Here is an 18,181-nt window from a genome sequence, read left to right on the forward strand (position 1 = left end):
GTTTTTAGTAGAGAAGGGGTTTAACCATGTTGGCCAGGCTGGGCTTGAACTCCTGACCTCAGGTGATCTGCTGGCCTTGGCCTCCCAAAGTGCTGGGATTACAGGCGTGAGCCACCGTGCCCACCCTGGTTCTTGTTTTTGCACTGATAGCCCTGGAGGACTAGAGTTCCTGAGTCCACCACCTGAGTTCTGAGGCCCAACATGTGTGAGTGTGTGTGTGTGTGTGTGTGTGTGTGTGGAGGGCAACAGACATCCCCCAAGACCCTGGGATGAGGAGTTAGTGGGTCAAAGAAGAACTGGGCAGGCCCAGAGGTCAAGTGGTTGACCCCAGTTCCCGGGGAGCCAATGGCAACGTTGATGAGCGCCTAGTCTCTGCCTCCCAGCATAGTGTATTTCCCGCTGCCTTCCTACACGATCATTCATTCCTGTGTTTCTTCCTTGAACAAACATTTATTGAGCACCTCCTATGTACCAGGCACAAGTCTAAGTAGGGGCCATAGATGATTTCAGTACAGTATAATGTGCCGTCTGCTGGGTACTGTGGGAACCTGGAAGAGGGGTTAGTCCCATACATAACCTGGGGAGGTCAGCTGAGGCTTCCTGGCAGAGGCGAGGCTTAAGTAGAGTCCAGAAGCATGGTTAGTAGACAAGCAGGGGAAGTGTTCAAGGCAGGGAAAGCAGGAGACGTGCATGACACGTTCCTGGCACCTCACCAGCGAAGTGTGCACTCAAGGTGGTGGCCAGAGAAGGGTTGGCAGGAGCAGGTCACAGTGGGCCTTGAGTCATGTTAAGGAGTTTGGGCTTTGTCCTGAAACTAGTGTGCAGAAATGGAAGGACTGTAAGCAACTAGCAAGACTGCGTTGTTTGCAGTTTGGCACATAGATTGGTAGGCCTAGCTTGGAAACAGCTGTGATAATCCAGGTGCGAAAGGAGGGTTTGCCTTAGGCCACAGCAGTGGGACCAGAAGGGAGGCAAAGATGCCAGAGACATCTAGCAGTCAGATGGCTGGGCGTGGTGGCTCAGGCCTGTCATTCCAGCACTTTAGGAGGCTGGGCTGGCAGGACTGCTTGAGCCCAGGAGTTTGAGACTCATTTATGCAACACGGTGAGACCCACGTTTCTACAAAAAAATTTAAAAATTAGTCCAGGCGTGGTGGCTTATGATTGTAATCCCAGCACTTTGGGAAGACGAGGTGGGCAGATCATCTGAGGTCAGGAGTTCGAGACCAGCCTGACCAACCTGGAGAAACCTCATCTTTTAAAAAAAAAAATTCTAAAAAAAAAAAAATTAGCTGGGTGTCTAGTCTCAGCTACTCAGGAGGCTGTGATAGGAAGGCTGAGATGGGGAGGAGCTCTTGAGCCCAGGAAGTCAAGGCTGCAGTGAGCTATGATCGCACCACTGCATTCCAGCCTGGGTGATAAAGTGAGACCCTGTTGCAATAAATTAAATAAATAAATAAATAAATATTAGAATCTTGAGCTCTTGGAGAGTAATTGGAGGTGGCTAATAAAAGAAAGGGAGGTGGCTGGGCGTGGTGGCTCCCAGCACTTTGGGAGGCCGAGGCAGGCGAATCACCTGAGGTTAGGAGTTCAAGACCAGCCTGGCCAATGTGTGGCAAAACCCTGTCTCTACTAAAAATACAAAAATTAGTCAGGTGCAGTGGCACAGGCCTCCAGCTACTCTGGAGGCTGAGGCAGGAGAATCACTTAAACACAGGAAGCAGAGTCTGTGGTGAGCTGAGATCATGTCACTCTACTCCAGCCTAGGTGATGGAGCGAGACTCTGTCTCCAAAAAAAAAAAAAAAGAAAAGAGAAAGAGAGGTGACTGCTGATGGTGGTCTTCCCAGCTAAAGCAGATGAAAAAAATCAAAGAATTTAGGGGCAGAAATGATCAGTCCATCTTTGGTCAAGGTGGGTTTGAGGTGCCTGTGGGACATTCGAGAAGAGAAGAGGAGGCCAGGCACGGTGGCTCATGCCTGTAATCCCAGAACTTTGGGAAGACCAGGTAGGCAGATCAATTCAGGTTGGGAATTCAAGACCAGACTGGGCAACATGGTGAAACCTCATCTCTACTAAAAGTACAAAAATTACCTGGGTGTGGTGGTGGGTACCTGTAACCCTAGCTACTCGAGAAGCTGAGGAGGCAGGAGAATTGCTTGAACCTGGGAGGTGGAAATTGCAGTGAACCGAGAATGCGCCACTGCACTCCAGTCTGAGTGACAGAGCGAGACTCTATCTCGAAAAAAAAAAAGAGAGAAGAGGAAAAGACAGCTGGGTACATGGTCTGGAGCTCCACAGAGAGGTCTGGAGTGGAGTCTGATGTTCTGAATCAAGGTCGGGTATTATTAACTCCAGTTTACAAAGTTCAGAGCGGTTAAACTATTTGACTGCAGTTGCACAGCCATGGGGCGAGGATTTGAACTCAGATATATGGATGCCAAGTTCTGTGGTGCCTTTGACCCCTAAGTTCAGTGCTAATTCCTTTACCCCAGGATGCATCAGCTTCTGCAAGGGTGGGGGTTGGGGATTGGGAAGGAGGAGGCGGGGTCTGAATGCGTTTCTGTCTGTGTCCCATGTGCCTTCTGCTTGAAATTGCATTTGCAGGCCAGGCGTGGTGGCTCACACCTGTAATCCCAGTACTTTGGGAGGCCGAGGTGGGTGGATCACTTGAGGTCAGGAGTTTGAGACCAGCCTGGCCAACATGGGGAAACCCCATCTCTACTAAAAATACAAAAATTAGCCGGGTGTGGTGGCTGGCACCTATAATCCCAGCTACTTGGGAGGCTGAGGCAGGAGAATAGCTTGAACCCAGGAGGTGGAGGTTACAGTGAGCTGAGATTGCACCACTGAACTCCAGCCTGGGCAACAGAGTGAAACTCCGTCTCATAAAAAAAAAAAAAGAAAGAAAGAAAGAAAGAAATTGCATTTGCTCAGAACTTGCAGGCAAGGCATTTCTAGCTGGCTTGGAGAGACTGCGAGATGGGGGCAGATTCTTGTTTCTTGGTAACCAGAAGCTCTCAACTAACTCTGGTGACACCATCAGCAAGTTAGTGTTTGTCAATGTGTGAGGATTTCAACAACCATGGTCAGCTGCGACCTGGCAGGAACCGAGGGACCGGGGACCCCTCCTACCTGGGACCTTCGTTTCCTTCCCTGACTAGCTGCTCCTGTCTTTGCACTGGATTCTGTTCCAGAATGACTGGTGTGGGAGAGGCCCAGGTCCCTGGTGTGGCCTAAAGTTTCCAGTGTTCTACAATAAAGTCAACTAGGCTGAGGTCACCATGGTCCAGGGACAAGGGGGTGTCCCAATTCAGTATCCTAGAAGAAAACTTCGTCTTAGCTCCAATAATCTCTTCTTCAGAGAAGGGTGCCTTGCTTCCCTACTAAGTTAGGCCTTCTTACTCACTGTCTCTCAGAGGTTTTGTGTGTGTGTGTGTGTTTCTGTGTGCCTGTGTGTATCTGTCTCTCCTTCTAGAACATAAGCGCCATAGAAACCCAGACTGGGACTGGGAGCAGTGGCTCATGCCTGTAATCCCAGCACTTCAGGAGGCTGAGGCAGGAGGATTGTTTGAGTCCAGGAGTTTGAGACCAATGGCGAAACCCATCTCTACAAGAAAAAAAAAAAAAAAAAGAACCACACACAGACACAAAACACAAAAATTACAAACCACACACACACACAAAACACGAAATACAAAAATCAGCTGGGAGTGGTGGCTTGCACCTCTAGTCCCAGCTACTTGGGAAGCTGAGGTGGGAGGATCGCTTGAGCCTGGGAGGTTGAGGCTGCAGTGAGCTGTGATCCCGCCCTGGACTCCAGCCTGGGCGACAGATCGAGACTCTGTCTCAAAAACCAAACCAAATCAAAAATGTAAAGACCTGGACTGGGTCTGTTTTGTCACTTCACATGTTTCCTGGCTCGTATTTGTCAAATTGATGATTAAATGAATGAATGCTTCCTAAGATCCAGATCCTGGGCCTCAAAGCTAAGGCAGATCTTCTCGTCTGTTTTTCGATTTTCTTATTTTCTCTTTTAATTATTTTATTTTATTTTATTTTAATCAGGCAGCCTTCCGAGCCAGAGTATGCTCAGAGAAATCCGCTCTCCTTGTCTGTTTACTGAATGTATTTCCGGCTTGCAGAGTGTCACTTTCAATTCTGCAAAGAGGAGGTGGGGAGGGCAGCATGCGCTCAGAGGTTCCTCCCCCAACCCCCTACCCCTGGGAAACAGATGGTAAAATGCTTAAGACAAGGCTGCTTCCCTCAGCGCCCTCGGTGCCCCACCCCCCAGCCCCAGCCTTAGCTCCTTGTCTCCAAAGGCTGAAATGCAATCAGCCCAGATGGACTCTGGCCTTCAACTCTATCCTTCTAACTCTGGGCACCAAGCTGGGTGGGATGCGAGTCTGTATTTAGTGAGCTATTTTCCTTCTTCCTCCTGCAAACTTCCCAGCCTTCCTCAATCCTCTTTAACTTGTGTTCACCTTCCTTTTTTAATACTCCAAGTGCCATTTCTCAGGCTGTAGTTTAACTCATTCTGCCTTAGTCCGATAACAACACATTCTTCCTGTGTGCCGGGCTCTGGACCATGCAGGGAGGGGGTGGCGCATGCTGGTGAACAAAATATCAACCCCACCCTAGGACACACAGTTGATGGGAGGAAACAGACTTGCCTGTCTATAATCCCAGTGTAGGGAGAAGCCCCATGTGGCTGGAGAACCAAGCCAGGGCTGGGGAAGCAGGTGGCTTTTATGGAGGGGAGCTAAAGGGTTTCAGGCATTTTCCTTTCTGAGAAGGTGAAAGGCACTCAAGGAGGAAATGCAGCAGCAAAGGCACAGTCAGAAAGAGCTGGGCATGTGGGGGCAGGAAGCAATAGATGCAGAGCCTGGGAGACAAGCCTGCGAAGGCAGGTGGGGGCTGTTCATGGAGGGTCTTGAACGTCAGGTGGAGACTCATCTGAATCCAGTGAGCAATAGGGAGCCATTGAAGGCTTATGAGCTGATGGAGTTACAGACTCTGAGCTGTGCTTTAGGAAAGTTAATTAGGACCGTGGGGGAGGATGCCCTGGGAAAGGAGAGGTAGAGGCAGGGAGACCAGTTAAAGAGTTGTTACTGGCCAGAGGTGGTGGTTCATGCCTGTAATCTCAGCACTTTGAGAGGCCAAGGCAGGCGGATCACGAGGTCAGGAGTTCAAGACCAGCCTGGCCAACATGGTGAAACCCTGTCTCTACTAAAAATACAAAAATTAGCTGGGTGTGGTGGCATGCGCCTGTAGTCTCAGCTAATTGGGAGGCTGAGAGAGAATTGCTTGAACCTGGGAGGCAGGGGTTGCAGTGAGCTGAGAACGCATTACTGCACTCCAGCCTGGATGACAGAGCTAGACTTCATCACGCACACACACAAAAAATACAAAAAATTAGCCAGGCGTGGTGACGGGCACCTGTAATCCCAGCTACTCAGGAGGTGGAGGCAGGAGAATTGCTTGAACCCGGGAGGAGGAGGTTGCAGTGAGCCGAGATCCACCACTGCGCTCCAGCCTGGGCGACAGAGCAAGACTCCATCTCCAAAAAAAGAAAAATAAAAAAGAGTTGTTACCTTCATGGAGGGTTGTTACCTTAGTGGAGGTTGTAGGAGGGCAGTGCAGTGGGGTGGAAGGAGCTGGTGTCCTGGCGTGTTGGCTGGATCTCCTGTTAACCACCCCCGCAGCCAGAGGGTGATTTGCCTTTTCGACTTCTGTTTTTGTTTTCTGTTTTTTCCCAGTTTAAGCAAAGAAAGAAATTCACAGAAACTCCCCCTTCGATTCCCTCCCTCCTCCTGGCCTCCTGGTTCTCTCTTGGCCCCTGTACTCCTCTGCCAGGTTATCTGGGGCCTCTCTGCAGGGTCTCCAGCTGGAGGATCTCTCTTCATGCTCCCCACTTTTGGGGGTCAGGAAGCTGTGCCTGAGCAGTGGGTTTGTCAGTGAATTGCAGGAGCACTGATTTATCCTAGAAGTTGCCTTGCCTAGCACCAAAGGGAGACCCTGCCCTTCCCCAGGGGAACACACTTTGAGAAGGCCCACAAGACCCACGCTAGTGAACCGACTGAAGATCTGTGGAGGGTTGGAATATTCTCCCAGCTCAGAGAGGATTGGTGAGCCCTGTCTGTCCTATACAGCTAGTAGGTACAGAAAGTGGGTCACCTGGGGTTTTGCTTCAGTCTAGTGCCCTAGACATGGCACTCAGAGGAGGGAGAGCTGAGATCCGGTTCCGGGCGCAGTGCTGAGTCTCCCCTATTTGCGGTGGTGGAGCAGTTCAGCCGGAGAACCCTGGAGTTTTCGAAGGGCGTGGGGAGAGCTGGAGGCTGGAACCCCCCCTTATTCCTTGGACCTCTCGGACCCTGGACAGGTAGCTCGTAGTCACTGGGATGTTTATAGCGCCCGCGAAGGGCCAGCGTCCCAGAGGGTTCCCAGATCTGGTTGGTGATGCATGGGGTTTCCCCAGCTTCATAGGCGAAGCATACCAGACCCTCCCCGGGGGCGCGGAGCTCCAAGCACCAGGGCCGACCCCGCTCCCGAGGCCGCTGAGTCCTCCTGTACCTGCCCGACCCGGGAAGTGCCATGGGACAGCTGATAGCCAAGTTAATGAGCATCTTCGGGAACCGGGGTAAGGGACGCACAGAACATCCAAGCGAGCGCTTTGATCTCGCTCTTTTCTCGGACTCCTCTGATCTGGGGTCGGACGCACTGGGGGACCTTGGGCTCCAAGGGTCGTGTGTGGGCGCTCCTTGCCTGCCCGGCGGTCTCCTCTGCCCCCGTCCCCGCCTGCTCCTCTTGGGTCCCCGGGCTTCGGTGCGCCCCAGGACGCAGGGCTAGGCGAGCCTCCTTCCTTCCCGCTAAACGGCACCAGCGGCGGGGATGGGGAGCCGCTGCGGGTTTCCTGAGATTGTGACATCACGTTCGGCTCTTTCTCCAGACACTGTCTCTTGGCAAGCCCAGAGTCGCCCTGGACCTTTCAGACACTTTTCTAGAATGTGAAGGGAGGTGGGGGCTCAGCTGTTTTTTCTGCGGTCCCGGAGTGGCGCAGGCGTCCGGGCTGGGTGGGAAGCAGACGCGGTACGGTGGCCAGAGGTCCCCAGCCTGCGGGGGGCGCTCTCTCCTTCCTGGGAGGTCTGGTGGGGGCACACAGTCCCTTGGTCATCGGGTTTGGCCCTGACGCTGCCCTTCCTCCGATGCTTCCAGAACACAAGGTTATCATCGTGGGACTGGACAATGCAGGAAAGACCACCATTCTCTACCAGTCGTAAGGGACTCTCGGGGGGGCGAGGGTAGAGGGCTGGGTCTCCCACCAGACTGACAGGCATGGGGACCAATCACTGGAGCTCTTTTCAGGGCTCCCGGGCTCCTCCGTAGTCCGGAGGAGTGACTGGGAACGCTGCTTGGATCTTCCTAACACAGCGGCTCCTCGGTCTGGCTTTCAAATCCTGCACCTTACGGGCAACCCTAGCTCCGACTGCTTTCCTCCATCTACTCGGGAACGCTGCCAAACGCAGCTCCAGGCCTGCCAAGTGTCCCAACCTGCCTCTCTGCGCTTCGCTCCCTCTAGCGTCAGGTTCCTCCTTTCTCACCCCTGCCCCCTCTGCCTGTTAACTTTCTTCCCCTTCTTCAAACCCAAAGACTCACGAGGCCTGGTAGCTCCTGGTCTAGCAAGCCTGACACATGTGGGTGGTGCTGAGTAAATGCCGATCGCAGCTTTCCCCGATATTCGCTCTCTGGATGGTGGTACCGCTCCCATTTTAGAGCCTCCAAAGTACTTTACTTAGGACAAGCTTTTTCATGAAAAAGTAATACAGGCAAATGATTTCAAAAATATATAAAGGACAATTTCAAACAATGGAGGAATATACAGTGAAAAGCAAGTTTCCTTCTGCACTCCAGCCCCTAGTTTTCCTCCTATTGTAACTTTGCGGTAATTTTTCAGAAGCATTATTTGCATATAAAAGCATGTGTATGTTTTCTATGTCACTTTAAACAAAGCATCTCTCTGATGTCCCTCACTGTGTCTGTTTCATTTTTCTAAACTCTTGCTTTTCAAAGTGTGGTCTGCAGACCAGTCACATAGGCATCATCTGAAAGTTTATTGGAAATGCAAAACCGTGGCCTGGCGAGGTGGGTCATGCCTGTAATCCCAGAACTTTGGGAGGCTGAGACGGGCAGATCACCTGAGGTCAAGAGTTCGAGACCAGTCTGGCCAATATGGTGAAACCTCATCTCTACTAAAAATACAAAAAAAAAAAAAAAAAAAAAAAGGCCTGGTGCAGTGGCTGGTGCAGTGGCTCTTGCCTGTAATCCTAGCTAATCAGGAGGCTGAGGAAGGAGAATTGCTTGAACCCGGGAGGAGGTGGAGGTTGCAGTGAGCAGAGATTGTACCACTGCATTCCAGCCTATGTGACAGGAGTGAGACTCCATCTTAAAAAATAAGTAAATAAAAATAATTAGCTGGGCATGGAGGCAGGCACCTGTAGTCCCAGCTACTCGTGGAGAAGCTGAGGCAGGAGAATCACTTGAACCCAGGAGGAGGAGGTTGCAGTGAGCCAAGATGGTGTCACTGCACTCCAGCTTGGGTGACAGAGGGAGACTCCATCTTAAAATGCAAAACCGGCCAGGCATGGTGGCTTACGCCTGTAATCTCAGTACTTTGGGAGACCAAGACAGCAGGATCACTAGAGGTCAGGAGTTCGAGACTAGCCCATGAAATGGGGTTTCCAACATGGTGAAACCCCATTTCTACAAAAATTAGCCGGGTGTAGGGGGCATGCGCCTGTAATCCCAACCACTTGAGACGCTGAGGCAGGGGAATTGCTTGAACCTGGGAGGTGTGATGGTGCCTACACTCCAGCCTGGGCAACAGAGTGAGACTGTCTCAAAAAGAAAGAAATGCAAAACCCTAGGCCCCAGCCCAGACTCTCTGGTCAGACCCTGCATTTTAACAAAACTCTCAGGTGATTTAACTGCATATTAAAGTTTAAGGAGGCTGGGTTCTGTGGCTCATGCCTGTAATCCCAGCACTTTGGGAGGCCAAGGCAGGAGGATCTCTTGGCAGGAGCCCAAGGCCAGGAGTTCAAGATTAGCCTGGGCAGCATAGTGAGACCCCATTTTTATAAAAAGAAAAAAAAGATATAAAGTTTGAGGGGACTGCTCTAAGATGTTTCCCCCCTCTGGGGTCCTAGCCAGGGCAGGGCTTGGTCTCACTCCTGTCTTCATTCCTCAGGGCCCAGCACAGGGCCTGACCTCCAGCGGGTGCTCAGTGAACCTGGGTGGACTTGTTCTGAGTTCGATTCAGACTGCTTTGGGAGTAGAGCATTTGGGGGCCACAGCTGGGCGTAGGCTGGACTGAGCTCTTGGTGCCCTCTCCTACCTCCCCAGCCTGACCAATGAAGTGGTCCATACGTGTCCCACCATCGGCAGCAATGTGGAGGAGATCATTCTGCGGAAGACCCACTTCCTCATGTGGGACCTAGTGGGGCAGGAGGCTCTGCACTCCACCTGGATCACATATTACTCCAATACCAAGGTGAGGAGGGCACCAGGCTGGAGGGTCTCCAAGGCAGCTGTGTGATATCAGACAGTCATGTAACCTCTCTGAGCCTTGGTTCCTCAACTTGTGAGATAGAGATTATAATGATTGGCAGGGCATGGTGGCTCATGCTTGTAATCCCAGCACTTTGGGAAGCTGAGGTGGGTGGATCACCTGAGGTCAGGAGTTCAAGACCAGCCTGGCCAACATGGTGAAACCCCATCTCTACTAAAAATACAAAAATTAGCCAGGTGTGGTGGCTCGTGCCTGTAATCCCAGCTACTTGGGAGGCTAAGGGAGGAGAATCGCTTAAACTCGGGAGGCAGAGGTTGCAGTGAGCCGAGATCACACCACCACACTCCAGCCTGGGTGACAGAGCGAGACTTTGTCTCAACAAACAAAACAAAACAAAAAAGCAAACCAAACAAAAATTAGCTGGATGTGGTGGCATATGCCTGTAATCCTAGCTACTTGGGAGGCTGAGGTGGGAGAACTGCTTGAACCAGGGAGGCGGAAGTTGCAGTGAGCCGAGATCGCGCCACTGCGCTCCAGCCTGGGTGACAGAGTGAGACTCCGTCTCAAAAAAATTAAATAGAATAAATAAAAGACAATTATAACGGAAGCAGAGTGGTGAGATCTTGAGCCTGCATGGTTTCTTTTCTCTGGAGCTGGTGCAGAGACCAGTGGGGAAACACAGTGGGCAGAAACACGTTTACCAAAGAGAAAGCCCGGCTTTCACGCTACCCTCTGCTGTCCAGTTCAGCATCTTTGTGATTGACAGCACGGACCGGAATTGGCTGCTGACTGCTCGGGAGGAGTTATATAAAATACTGGCCCATAAGGTAAGCCCCCTGCAGTTGGGAGCCCAATGGTACTAGCTGTGTGCCCTCAGGCTGGTCACTTAGCCTCTCTGAGATGCATTACTGATGTCCCAGGTTTTGAGAGCTTCTACACCAGCAGCATGGGCAGGGTGGTTTATGCCTGATGAAGGGCATCAGTACCCTCAGTGCAATTGACTACAGAAGCCAGAGGTGCTGGTTCAAGTTCTAATCCCATCTTTCATTCATTGTGGGACTTTGGACGAGTGACTTCACCTCTCTAATCCTCAGTTTCCCCAAGTATAAAATGAGGGGGATCATCAATTCCCACCTATGGGATTGTCATAAAGAGGCTTTCCATGAGCTGCTGGTGTCATTTGATGTGGTTGCTATCACTTTGGCAGGGCTCCCCATCTCTGCCCCATCTGGGCATGGGCCTCTCTTGCTGGGACAACTGGAGAGGGAGCCAGAGAGGACCTGTGAAGCAGTAGGAAGGCTGGACCCTAGCAGGCTGCCTGGGGCTGGGCCCCTCTGTCCACAGGCTTCTGCGGGATGCTTCTGTCCTGATCTTTGCCAACAAGCAGGACGTGAAGGACTCCGTGAGCCTGGTGGAGATCTCCAGTTCCTTACTGTCAGCACCATCACAGATCACTCGTGGCATATACAAGGCTGCTGTGCCCTCCCTGGGGAAGGTTTAGTGGCTGCCCCATCAGGACCTCCAGGGCCTGGCTGAGCCAATGGATGACTGACCATCGGAATCCTCCTCCTGTCTCCCTCCTGTCAGAATCTGGCTCACAGTTGGCTCCTGGGCCAAGCCAATTGGGCATCTCCCCGCAGTTGAGATGTTGTGGGTAAGCCACGAGCAGACAGCATCCCAGCTCTCAGGGGCTTGTTCTAGTGGAGAGAGAGTTAACACTCCACCTAAACACAATACATACATACATATATATATATATATATATATATATATATAGAGAGAGAGAGAGAGAGAGAGACGAAGTGTTACTCTTGTCACCCAGGCTGGAGTGCAATGGCACAATCTCGGCCCACTGTAACCTCTACCTCCCACATTCAAGCGATTCTCCCGCCTCAGCCTCCCAAGTAGCTGGGATTACAGGCACCTGCCACCATGTCCAGCTAATTTTTATACTTTTAGTAGAGATGGGGTTTCACCTTTTTGGCCAGGCTGGTCTCGAACTCCTGACCACAGGTAATCCATCAGCCTCAGCCTCTCAAAGTGTTGGGATTACAGGCGTGAGCCACCACGCCTGGCTGCAATAATCTTAGGTTCTGAGAAGTGATGTGAAGAATCCCGCTGGATACCAGTAATAGAGGGGAGAGGGATAGGTCTGATTTAGTTCTGGTAGTCAGAGCTGGCCTCTCCTAAGAGGTGACTTTTGAGCTGAGACCTGAATGAAGAGATGGAGACAGCCATGAGGAGACCTGGGTGACAAGCCTTCCAGGCAGAAATCATTGACTTGCTCTGACTTTCAACTTCTTATCTGTGAGGAGGATCATCATACCTCCCAGAGTTTCTCTAGAGTAAATGACACAATTCAGTCCACAAATCTTTCTGGAGGTGCTCTCCTTTGTGCCACGTACTGTTCTAGGCACTGGAGAAACAGCAGTGAGCAGAACAGACAAAAATCCCTGCCCTCATGTAGCTTACTTTCCAGTAGTGGAGGCAGATGATAAACAAGAAAAACATAATCGGTTAGAAAATGATGGCCAGGCATGGCAGCTCACACCTGTAATCCCAGTACTTTGGGAAGTGGAGGTGGGTGGATGACCTGAGGTCGAGAGTTTGAGACCAGCCTGACCAACAGGGAGAAACCCCATTTCTACTAAAAATACAAAAATTAGCTGGGTGTGATGGTGCATGCTTGTAATCCCAGCTACTCGGGAGGCTGAGGCAGGAGAATCGCTTGAACCCTGGAGGTGGAGGTTGCAGTGAGCCGAGATTGCACCATTGCACTCCATCCTGGGCAACAAGAACGAAACTCTGTCTCAAAAAAAAGAAAAGAAAAGAAAAGAAAACGATAAATGGCTTGAGCCCAGGAGTTTGAGAACAGCCTGGACAACAGAGCGAGACTCTGTCTTTACAACAAACAAACAAACAAACAAAAAAACCAAGAATCCGGCTGCGGTGGCACATACCTGTAGTCCTAGCTACTCAGGAGGTTGAGGCAGGAGAATCACTTGAGCCCAGGAGTTCCAGGCTGCAGTGAACTCTGAGCATGTTTCTGCACTCCAGTCTGGGTGACAGAGCAAGATCCTGTCTTGATAAATGGTAAGAGGAATAAAGAGTAAGAAACAGAAATTGGGCCGGCATGGTAGTTCATGCCTGTAATTCTAGTGACTGTAGAGTCTGAGGCAGGAGGATAGCTTGAGGTCAGGAGTTGGAGTCCAGCCTGGGCAACATATCCAGACCCCATTTCCAAAAGCAAAATCAAAGAAAAGGCAGATTGGAAGTGTGTGGAGGGGATGCTGCAATTGTAGGTAAGTTATCTGACAATGGGCACTGAGCAGGTAGCTACTGAGTAATCACCTGAGGGTTTGAAGGAGCTGGGCCATGTAGAAAGGCCCTTACATCAGGCCTGGAAAATTCCCTTTCCTCTTACGTGTCAAGTAGAATCATGGCAGGCTGGGCACCCAGGTGTCTCTTTATTTGAGGCAGGGTCTCACTCTGTCGCCCCCAGGCTGGAGTACAGTTGTGCAAACATGGCTCACTGAAGCTTCAACCTCCTGGGCTCAAGCGATCCTCCCACTTCAGCCTCCCTAATAGCTAGGACTGCAGGTGCACACCACTATGCCCAGCTAATTTTTGTATCTTTTGTAGAGACAAGGTTTGCCATGTTGCCCATGGCTGGTCTCAAACTCCTGGGCTCAAGCGATTCTCCTGCCTCGGCCTCCCAAAGTGTTGGGATTACAGGAATGAGGTACTGCGCCTTGCCCAGGCATCTTTTTGAAGAAGGGGAGACTCAGGCAAGTCAGTCCAAGGGACCACACGTTTCTAGCGGTATCCTTGCCACCCCTTGGGTCAGGAGAACCCTCTCCCACAACCCACAGTCAGTTCAATTAAATCGGCATTTTCTTTCTTTATTTCTCTTTCTTTTCTTTCTTTCTTTGTCTTTCTTTCATTTTTTTGAGACAGAATTTTGCTCTTGTTGTCCAAGCTGGAGTGCAATGATGCGATCTTGGTTCACGGCAACTTCTACCTTCTGGGTTCAAGCGATTCTCCTGCTTCAGCCTCCCAAGTAGCTGGGATTACAGGCATGTGCCACTACATCTGGCTAATTTTTGTATTTTTAGTAGAGATGAGGTTTCTCCCTGTCGGTCAGGCTGGTCTCAAACTCCTGACCTTGGGTGATCTGCTCGCCTTGACCTTCCAAAGTGCTGGCATTACAGGCGTGAGCCCCTACTCCAGGCCCATGTCTGCTTTTTCACCACTAACTCCAGAGCCTCACACAGTACCTGATGCAAAGCAGGTACTCAAGTTAGTTTGTCTCTGTTAATTGAACCACTGGATGTAACTTTGGTTCCTGCATTCAGTCTGCTCTGGGTGCTGGGGACTTGAAGGCCACCATTCTCTTGGGATATGCTGATTGTTTCTGTTCTTCCCTCCCTTCAGGCTGCAAGCCAGGCTCCAGTGGATCTCAGGCCATGGCTAACTGATGTCCCAGCCTGAAGCCAACCAGCAACTTTGGGGTTTTGAATGGCCCATATGGGTGGAAAACCAAGTGGCTATTTATTACTTTTCTGTGGTTCTCTGGTGGGAGCAGCGGCTGCTATGGACAGTGAGATTGACACCATCCTCCCAACTCGTTGCTGAGAAGCTGAACTGCATACCCTGGATTCCTGCAGACAGCACGGCAGAATAAGCTGCCCCTCACACCATGGCCTCAGGCATCCTTTTTGGAGACATCAGGGAAATGCCATTGCAGAATTAGGAAGTGGAACCCTCTCCTCTCCTCAGCCCTCAGCGTCTCCATAGGAAAAATATGTGTGTGTTACGAGGCAGATTAAAAGACCCCTGAGGCTGAGTGCAATGGCTCATGCCTGTAATTCCAGCACTTTGGGAGGCTGGGACAGGTGGATCACTTGAGGTCAGGAGTTCGAGACCAGCCTGGCCAACATAGTGAAACCCCATCTCTACTAAAAATACCAGAAATTAGTGGGGCATGGTGGCACCTATCTGTAGTCCCAGCTACTTGGGAGGCTGAGGTAGGAGAATCGCTTGAACCTGGAGGCAGAGGTTGCAGTGAGCAGAGATTGCACCACTGCACTTCAGCCTGGGCAATGAGAGTGAAACTCTGTCTCAAAAAAAAAAAAAAAAAAAGAGAGAGAGACCCTTGGAATTACTCTTCATTTCCTCAAACACACCCACACCATCAGGCTTTTTGGCTCCTCAGCCATTTTGTCCCATTCCCTTTGGGCAAAGGAGATTCCAGAAGGGTGAAGGAGGTGGGCTTAAGAAGCGGAAGGCAGAGGCAAAAACTGGAAGGGGAAACAGAGGAGGACAGGACGTCCCAGAGAGGGACAGCCCTTTGCACTGCAGGGATTCTACTCTCATCTTCCCATTCCCTCCGGGGTGCTGGCTTTGGTCACAGCTCTTGGACTTTCAGCCGCTCCATAGCATCCCCCTCACTTCTAGTGTCCTTCCAATGTGAATCCCACTTCTTCCAAATATGCCGGATTCCTACAGGGGCTGCTTATTTTGTTTCTTTGTGTAATGATTTAAAAAAATTGTATTAGGATTTTTATAAAGCTGTAATACATGCTATTTTCTCAAGACACACACACACACACACACACACACACACACACACACACAAAGCCGTAATAAATGCTATTGAAAACTGCTCACCTCTTAGTTCTGCCTGCCTGTTCCTCAAACCGGCTTTTGGTCTGAGAGAAGGGGAGGAGCTATCCTGGGGTTGGAAAAGCCCAGGAGACAAGATGGAGATGCAGTCTCTTCATCTGTACATCACTAGATCTGGGACAGTCCTGGGAACAGTCCTTTTCCCAAGCCAGTCAGTGGACATCTGGGGGAGAGCTGGGCATAGATACAGAGGACCCAGGATTCCTTAATCTAGTGGTTTTTTCCCAAAGCGTGGCTATGGAGGAAGAACTCAGGAGTTCTAGCCATTCCCACTGTATTTTGTGCTTTTAAAAATCGGTATCTTGACGCAACCCTCAGATTAAAACTTTAAGGGAAAGTGGGCTGGGCACGGTGGCTCATGTCTGTAATCCCAGCACTTTGGGAGGCCGAGGTGGGTGGATCACTTGAGGCCAGGAGTTCGAGACCAGCCTGGCCAACATGGAGAAACTCCGTCTCTACTAAAACACAAAAAACTACCCAGGCATAGCAGCTGGTGCCTGTAATCCCATCTACTCAGGAGGCTGAGGCAGGAATATTGCTTGAACCTGGGAGGCGGAGGTTGCGGTGAGCGGAGATCGCGCCACTGCACTCCAGCCTTGGCAACAAGAGCAAAACTCTGTCTCTAAAAATAAAAATGAAAATAGCAAAAGGGAGTCTGAATACCACACCCCTATCCCACAGAAACTTACATTAACAGTATGGCATGATGGGGGGATAGCTCAGTGGTAGAGCATTTGACTGCAGATCAAGAGGTCCCCGGTTCAAATTCGGGTGACCCCTCTGCTCTCTGGAGTTCTCGCGTTTTGTTAGTCTCCGGAGGTCCCCTAAAAAGTTCCCGCACAGATGGAACGGGAGGGAGTCGCAGGTCCTGACACCCTCTTTTCCTTTGCAGGCGAGTGAGAATGGAGTCCTGGCCCCTACCAATGGCTCAGCCTGTGTGTATATCCAAGGGTGGAATGCAGTGCGAGCGAGAGCGAGGAGCTCCGGGCTGACCCTTGGAACACGGTGCGGGTGGCCCAACCTCGCAATGGCAGGGCGGAGGCGGCGCACCCCCAGGTCGGCCTGGCCAGTGACCACGACGGCTCTTTCATCGCGGGAGGGTAAGGGCTGGGCTGGGGAAGACAGGCCCGGAGAAGCCGCGTGAGCACGTGGGAGGGAGAAAGAAGCTCCGAGACGTGGCAAGGGGGCTCCTGCAGGGCAGGAGAATGGGACGCTCCGAAGTGAGAGATTTCTAGACGTCTCCTTCCGCACCCCAGGAATATATTTTCTTACACCGTCAGTGAGAATCTTCAGCTCAGAGCTTCAGGAAACAATCCCTGATTCCAAGTGAGTAAATTTTCTGGGAGTTGTATTTTTTCTATCTCTTGTAAACGTCCCACCCAACTTTCCACTTCCCTTTGCGAGCAGCACACCACGCCTGCGCAGCAATAACACTAAGTGACTGCCTGCGTAAAGTTGCCGGCAGAGGGGGTATAGCTCAGTGGTAGAGCATTTGACTGCAGATCAAGAGGTCCCCGGTTCAAATCCGGGTGCCCCCTTGGCTAGGTTTTTGTTTGTTTGTTTTGTTTTTTTTTTTCTTCTTCTTTTCTTTCTTCTTCTTCAAGATCCTAAACTTTTTGTCTCAGGTGTCGATTTTTCCTAAACTATTTGCTTTTCCTCCTAGTGGCAGACGAGGAGAAGTGAGGGACTGCAAGGAACTGGGGATTCAACAGCAATGGCTCTCAAAATGTGGTCCTGGGACCAGCAGCATCACCTGGGTACGCTCGGGCCTCATCCCCGACCTAGAGAATTAGAAACTTGAGGGTGGAGTCCAGAAATCTGTTTTCATATACCCTCCCTATCTCTTGAGTCCAGGAGTTGGAAGCTGCAGTGAGCTATGATCGCGTCACTGCACTCCAGCCTAGGCAACGTTCGAGAACCTGTCTCAAAAAAACAAAATACACACATACACATACACACACACACACATACACACACACACCCTCCAGGTGATTACGATCTCAAGTTCTAGAGGCTTACATTAAAATTTACACGTTTGCTTCTACTGTTTCCAAGTTTTTGTTTCACCCTGAGTTCTTCTTGTAAGATACTTTATAAGACAGACCACGAGTTACCCCAGATGGAGGAATGTGTAAAGACACCGGGGTCGGATCTGGAATCCGTCCTGGGACCTTTCACCTTGACCTCGGGGAAGGCAGGAGGTCGGGGCAACGCGTGGGCAGGCCTGGGAAAGAGGAAACCCGCAGGACGAGGGGGTTGTGGCTCATCACGTGGCCACTTGAGGGCAGCAAGAAGCCGCAGCTGGAGGCGGCTGCCTATCTGATCCTGTTTGAGTCCGCCAAATTGGGATTTAAATTAGACATCAAGAAGAACTTACAGACCGACCTTGCCTTGTTCCATGGTAAGGAGACTTTGCGTTTAGGGCTGGAGGAGGTCGTCCCTGGGACTCTGGGTTCGGCGGAAGGAGGAACTGGCGTTCTAGGAGATTAGAGAGCCTTTGTTTCCTTTCTTAGGTCTTTTTTTTTGACCTCAGTGCCACGGAATCCGCCTCTTCCAGCCCACAGATCCCTTCTGTCCCCAGCCATATCCATCCTCCTGGGGAATGTCTCCAACGGCGCTCAGCGTTCGCGCCTTCCTCTCTGCGGTTTTCTAGTCCCTAGGCCCCAGCCCACTAGAAGCCAGGGTGCCCCCTCACCCCGTCTCCCACTCTATCCAGCGCCCCAGCTCCTTGCTATCACAAGAAGGAAGTAGGTCAGGGGAGGGAAGAGGTGCCTCCGTGTCCTGACCTGATTCCTTGCCGTCTATTAAATCTACATTGCGGGTATTTTTATTCTGTCCTGGAAGGAAAAAAAAAAAAAAAGATGATCCATCCCCAGAGTCTGTTAGAAGGTGGCGGCAAGTGAGGTGAGCCTTCTCCCGGTCTGAGGCTAGCTC

At 51.1% G+C, this 18,181-nt stretch overlaps 1 protein-coding gene and 2 non-coding genes across 8 annotated transcripts; all 3 read left to right on the forward strand.

Moving 5' to 3' along the window:
* Positions 1–6,191: 6,191 nt before the first annotated feature.
* ARL5C (ADP ribosylation factor like GTPase 5C) lies at positions 6,192–15,185 on the forward strand. Of its 6 annotated transcripts, XM_064369198.1 has the most exons (7): positions 6,192–6,379; positions 6,476–6,637; positions 7,213–7,273; positions 9,397–9,544; positions 10,216–10,389; positions 10,907–11,216; positions 13,997–14,066. In XM_064369198.1, exons 2-6 carry the CDS (start codon positions 6,592–6,594, stop codon positions 11,096–11,098), a joined length of 621 nt encoding a protein of 206 aa, XP_064225268.1. In that variant the 5' UTR covers positions 6,192–6,379; positions 6,476–6,591; the 3' UTR covers positions 11,099–11,216; positions 13,997–14,066. The 6 variants fall into 6 exon arrangements, with proteins under 6 accessions (XP_064225268.1, XP_064225266.1, XP_064225264.1 ...); XM_064369196.1 differs by lacking the exons at positions 7,213–7,273; positions 10,907–11,216 and adding an exon at positions 13,205–13,350 and having other exon boundaries at positions 6,192–6,637; positions 13,997–14,074; XM_064369194.1 differs by lacking the exon at positions 7,213–7,273 and having other exon boundaries at positions 6,192–6,637.
* Positions 15,186–15,955: 770 nt separating this feature from the next.
* On the forward strand, positions 15,956–16,027 carry TRNAC-GCA (transfer RNA cysteine (anticodon GCA)). The gene has a single exon. It is a non-coding gene; the product is annotated as a tRNA-Cys (tRNA).
* A 686-nt stretch (positions 16,028–16,713) lies between these two features.
* TRNAC-GCA (transfer RNA cysteine (anticodon GCA)) lies at positions 16,714–16,785 on the forward strand. Its single transcript has one exon. It is a non-coding gene; the product is annotated as a tRNA-Cys (tRNA).
* Positions 16,786–18,181: the final 1,396 nt, after the last annotated feature.

Source organism: Aotus nancymaae, unplaced genomic scaffold (genome assembly GCF_030222135.1).
Source record: "Aotus nancymaae isolate 86718 unplaced genomic scaffold, 86718_ANA_hifiasm-v0.15.2.pri h1tg000089l, whole genome shotgun sequence".
Classification (NCBI taxonomy): Eukaryota; Metazoa; Chordata; class Mammalia; order Primates; family Aotidae; genus Aotus; species Aotus nancymaae.

Excerpts from the sequence above, each read along its gene's own strand:
- ARL5C (XM_064369194.1), top strand. The coding sequence starts at position 6,399 with ATGTTTATAGCGCCCGCGAAGGGCCAGCGTCCCAGAGGGTTCCCAGAT. Across the intron at positions 6,638-9,396 it reads GAGCATCTTCGGGAACCGGG|CCTGACCAATGAAGTGGTCC; the intron begins GTAAGGGACGCA and ends CTACCTCCCCAG. Across the intron at positions 9,545-10,215 it reads CATATTACTCCAATACCAAG|CTGGTGCAGAGACCAGTGGG; the intron begins GTGAGGAGGGCA and ends TTTTCTCTGGAG.